This window comes from Orycteropus afer, unplaced genomic scaffold, assembly GCF_000298275.1.
Source record: "Orycteropus afer afer isolate SDZICR_OR568_19922 unplaced genomic scaffold, OryAfe1.0 scaffold00574, whole genome shotgun sequence".
Lineage (NCBI taxonomy): Eukaryota > Metazoa > Chordata > Mammalia > Tubulidentata > Orycteropodidae > Orycteropus > Orycteropus afer.
In genome coordinates this window covers 923,520-928,580 of record NW_006922161.1, presented here as the reverse complement: position 1 = coordinate 928,580, position 5,061 = coordinate 923,520, and the positions used below count along the sequence as shown (strand labels likewise).

The window sequence follows — 5,061 nt, the reverse complement described above, 5'->3', positions numbered from 1 at the left end:
GGCCCCTCAGGTCTCAGGCTCATGGGCCCCTCCTGCCCCGGTGGCCCCTCAGGTCTCAGGCTCATGGGCCCCTCCTGCCCCGGTGGCCCCTCAGGCCCCAGGCTCACAGGTCCCTCCTGTCCCGGCGCCTGCACAGGGTCTGTTTCTGTTACAGTCTCGGTGCCGTCCAGAGCTTCTGCTGGCCGGCCGGCCTCCGGGAGTGTGCGCTCTGTGGCCTCCCGTTGCCCGGCCAGGCAGTCCAGTCCATGGGTGTCCTCAGCAAGCTCTCCAGGCTCCAGAACGTCATAGTGGGGGACAAGGCTCAGCTCAAGGTTCTGCAGCCAGTGGTCGCGCTGCAGCACCCGCTCTGCGGCTGGAAAAAGGGAGGGATGAACTGTCGGGGCTGTGCAGAGGCGGGGGTCCACGGCGACAGGCAGCCCCACTCACCCTGCCACTGCTGGAAACGGACGACGATGCCCAGGGCCCCAGGCAGGACGCGCAGGCCCTCCAGGGGACCTCCGCCACTGCGCGGCTCGTTCTCCAGGTACAGCTGGAGCAGCAGCAGGTCTGGGGGCGGCGCGTCCCCCACCACCCGCACCGCTCGGGCCTGGGGCACCCGGGCCAGGGTCACCGCAGCACCGTCCAGGTCCAGCGAGCGCGCTTGCTCTTCCAGGACCCCGACCTCTGTGGGAAGGGCTTGGCTCAGCTAGGCTCCTTCCGCGCGCCGCCCCGCCCGTCCCCACGAGGCCCGGCTCTCACCTGTCTCGGACAGCGGCTCCGGCAGCTGCACCAGCGCTCGGTCCGGCCGCGGGCTGGCCAGCGCACGGCACGGTTGCTCCGGAAGCCCGGCGGCTCGCAGCAGGCCCTGCACGTGCAGCTCCAGGCGCCCGGACGCGGTGAGCGCCGGCAGCCCCTGCAGCAGCACGCGCGAGGGGGCCCGGGGAGGAGCCGGCCGCGCGCTCAGCCGCACCGGGCCCAGCACATGCTCCTCCCGCGCCAGGACCCTCGCGGCGTCTGCGGGCAGGGGCGGCGCGGCTCAGCCCCGCAGGCTGGGTCCCGGGGGCCCCAGCCACCCCTTCCCCCAGGCCCTCACCTGCGGGCTCCCGAAAGGTGAGGACGCCCCCGCGGCCCAGTCTCTGCCAGCTCGCCACCGGGCCGCCCCCGGAGCGCCGCCGGTTCTCGAAGTACAGCATCAGCAGCTCCTCCGAGAAGTCGGGGGGCAGCCCCCGCAGCTCCACCGCCGCGGTCGCCTCCGCCATTGCGCCCTGGGCCCACGGCCCGCGGCGGCCGCCCGCACCCCACGCGCCCCCGACCCGGGAGAGCCCGCACCCCACACTTGCATACACCCGCCGCCCTGCGCCCTGTCCCCGCCTTCAGCCCGCTTCCCCCGTCTGCCCTGGGCCGCCCTCGCTGGAGGGCTGGCTTCCCCGAGAAGCAAAAGTGAAACTGTCCGAGGGACTGGTGGAGGGGCCGGGCCAGAGAGGCCGGGCGTGGTCGGGTCTGGGGCCTGCGGCTCAGGTGCTTCCGCGACGTGGCCTGCGGCGCCTCCTCGCAAAACCGGCCACGCACCACTCTCGCACCCACTGCACCCACCGCTCGCACCCACTGCACCCACTGCCCCTCACCCACCGCTTGCACCCACTGCACCCACTGCCCCTCACCCACTGCACTGCACCCACTGAGCTGAATCCACCGCATCGCACCCACCGCTCGCACCCACCGCACCCACCGCTCGCACCCACCGCACCCACCGCTCTCACCCACTGCACCCACTGCCCCTCACCCACCGCTCGCACCCACTGCACTGAACCCACTGCACCGCACCGCACCCACCGCACCCACTGCCCCTCACCCACCGCTCGCACCCACTGCACTGAACCCACCGCACCCACCCACGCATCACACCGTACAGCACCCACTGCACTCACCACACCTTACTGCCAGCTCTTTGGCCAGAAAAGACCTTGTCTGTCCACCAACAGGGGAGGGGAAAGGGAAAGGAGGCTGGCTGCCCCCAATCCCTCAGAGCCCTGAATAGGAAGAAGGTGGCCTCCAATACTTCTCAGCTCCTGCTGCACTTCTTTGCATCTCCCAGAAATGACCAATCACCCCTCTAAAGCCACCCAAGGGCCTTCCAAGTCACTGCCCCAACTCAGGGACCCAGGGCCTCCATGGTACCCCCTTGTACATAGACAGCTCGGGGCCCTCCCACCTCAGGAGGGCAGAATGTGCATCTTCCCAGCCTTTGACCTAAAAAAGCTGGACTGTGCCCCAGGCACCCTGCCCCTGGACCTGCCCAGTTGCCCCACTGCCACCATTGCCTTCATCATCACCATCACAGCTAATTGTATGTATAGTACAGTGTTGTCAGTGACGGCAAACTGACATACGGGTGGACACATGGGTGGACAGGCTGAATGATCAAGTATGTCTAACCAGGGGGCAGTGTGCCCATGACCACATCTAGGGTTAGCAGACAATATTTCTGCAAGTGTACCTGTATGTTCTGTAAGATTCCCAGGTATATAGTAGAGCTGACAAGGGACAAGTTCGTCACTTCTTGACCACAGCCAGCTACCCAGAAGGAGCAAGTAGTTGAACCTGTGGGCTCGGGACTGTGGTCACAGGGGACATCAAGCTCAATTGGCATAACCTACTACACGAAAACATTGTTCCACATCCTACTTTGTCAAGCAGCGACTGGGATCTTAAAAGCTGGCAAGCGGCCATCTAGATGCAACAATGGGTCTCTCCTCATTCGGAGCAAAGAAAAATGAAGAAAACCAAAGATTCATGGAAATGATTAGTCCAAGGAACTGGTACATCATGTGATCCTCAGCCTATATGACTATGAGACCAGAAGAACTACCACCATCAACCACTCAGAGGGGGATCTCTGTAGGAGATCCTGGATAGAGAGGGAGAACAATGTGAAACAAAACTCAAAATCATGAAAAAAAAAAAAACAAGATCAGGTTTGCTAGTCTAATAGAGCCCCATGAGACCACTGAGACTATGGCCCCTAGCTGCCCTTCAGGTGTGGAATTGAACTCACTCCTGTGGCTTCCAGCCAAACAATAGACAGGCATATGGGGTGAACATTTGGAACTCTGGTGGCATAGTACCTAAGGCATTTGACTGCTAACCAGAAGGCTGGAGTTTCAAACCCACCAGCCTTCCTTCCTCAGAAGGAAGACTAGGCAATCTACTTCTGCACTTCTGTAGAGATACTGCCTTAGAAACCCAAGGAGAAGTCACTGTGAGTCAGATCCAACTCAACAGCAGTGAGTCTGTTTTTTTGTTTTTGGTATGAGGTTAACATTTACATCAGGTAGATACACTCCCTGGAGCAATGGATCAATCACGGAGAACAGAAGGGCGGTATTTGCATAGGGAGACAGGTGGGGGAGGGGGACGGCAGGATTGCTTGGGAGGGAAGGACACAAGGAAAAGGTGATTCATCATGGGAGGGAAGGACACAAGGAAAAGATAACTCAGGGAGGAAACCTGGAGAGAGATGTTACATTGTGGGAAACTGCAGTCAATGTCATGAAACAAAATGTGTATGACCTGTTGTACAGAAAATGAATTTGTTCTGTAAACTTTCACCCAAATCATGATAAAAATTTAAAAAATAAAAAAACATGGCTAATCCCAGCAGGAGCGCTGTGGGGTTATGCATACTGCACAGAGGGGCTGTGTGGCACCAGTCCTCACGCCCAGGACCACATCTCTGAATACATTCCCTGCCACCATCCTTGTCCCCCATCACTGTCACGGTCCCCATGTTCCCACTTCCCTTCACCCTTCAGCCCAAGCACTCTGCACCCCCTCTCTCTAGGGGCCGAGCGCTCCACTCAAACCCCATGTAACTCAGAGTAAAAGCCAAAGTCCATCACATAAATCAGAACTTTACAGAATTGAAAAGACAAATAAATGACTCCATAATAACAGTAGGAGACTGTAACACACCACTTTCAATTAAAGAACTAGAAAGAAACTCAACAAAGATGCAGAACAACTAAACAATACAACCCACCAACTTGGCCTCGTAGACATCTACAGAGCACTACACCCAATCACAGAACAATATACATTCTTTTCCAGCACACATGGAACATTCTCTAGGATCAACCATATGTTAGGCCACAAAGCAAGCTTCAATAAATTTAAAAACACTGAAATACTGCAAAGCATCTTCTCAGATCACAAATACTATAAAACTAGAAATCAACACTAAGAAGACCAACAGAAAAAGAGCAAATACATGGAAACTGAATAACACTATCCTCAAAAGACTGGGTAATTGAAGAAATAAAAAATGAAGTTAAAACATTTCTTGAATCAAAAGAGAATGAAAACACAACATACCAAAATCTTTGGGACACAGCAAAAGCAGTGATCAGAGAACAATTTATAGCAATAAATGCACACATCAAAAAAGACTAAAGAGCCAAAATCAACACCTTAACCCAACATCTCCAACAATTAGAGCACACACAAAAAAAGGCTACAGTCACCAGAATAAGAGAAATAAAGATTCAATCAGAAATAAATGAAACTGAAAAGAGACAATAGAAACATTAACAAGGCTAGAAGTTGGTTCTTTGAAAAGATTAATAAAATAGACAACTCTCCCAAAAAAAAAAAAATATAGACAAACCACTGGCAAACTTAACAAAGAAAAAGAGGAGAAGATGTAAATAACACAAAAAAGAAATGCAATGGGTGACGTCACAACAGGAACTAGACAAGGATGCCCTCTATCACTTCTGTTCAGCATTGTATTGGAAGTCTTAGCCAAGGCAGGAAAGGGAAATCAAAGGCATCCAAATTGGTAAGGAAGAAGTCAAACTAACAAATAAAAAGGATAGTATCAGGATACTAGGAAGTAGTGTGCTGTTGCTGTTGTTAGGTGCTGTCGAGTCGTTTCCGACTCATAGCGACCCCATGCACAGCAGAACGAAACACTGCTGATCCCGCGCCAGCTCCACGATCCCTGCTATACCTGAGCCCATCATTGCAGCCACTGTGTCAATCCATCTCGTTGAAGGCCTCCCCCTCTTTCGTCGACCCTCCACC

The 5,061-nt window shown here is 55.4% G+C and overlaps 1 protein-coding gene across 1 annotated transcript in view; it reads right to left on the bottom strand.

Annotated features, from left to right (window-relative positions):
• Positions 1–1,238, bottom strand: part of PARP10 (poly(ADP-ribose) polymerase family member 10) — a 9,364-nt gene extending 8,126 nt beyond the window's left edge. The window contains exons 1-4 of the mRNA XM_007956118.1: positions 1,073–1,238; positions 739–993; positions 427–663; positions 153–352 (exon numbers count right to left, since the gene is read on the bottom strand). Coding sequence (XP_007954309.1) covers positions 153–352; positions 427–663; positions 739–993; positions 1,073–1,238 — 858 coding nt within the window. The remainder of the gene's footprint in view (positions 1–152; positions 353–426; positions 664–738; positions 994–1,072) is intronic.
• Positions 1,239–5,061: the final 3,823 nt, after the last annotated feature.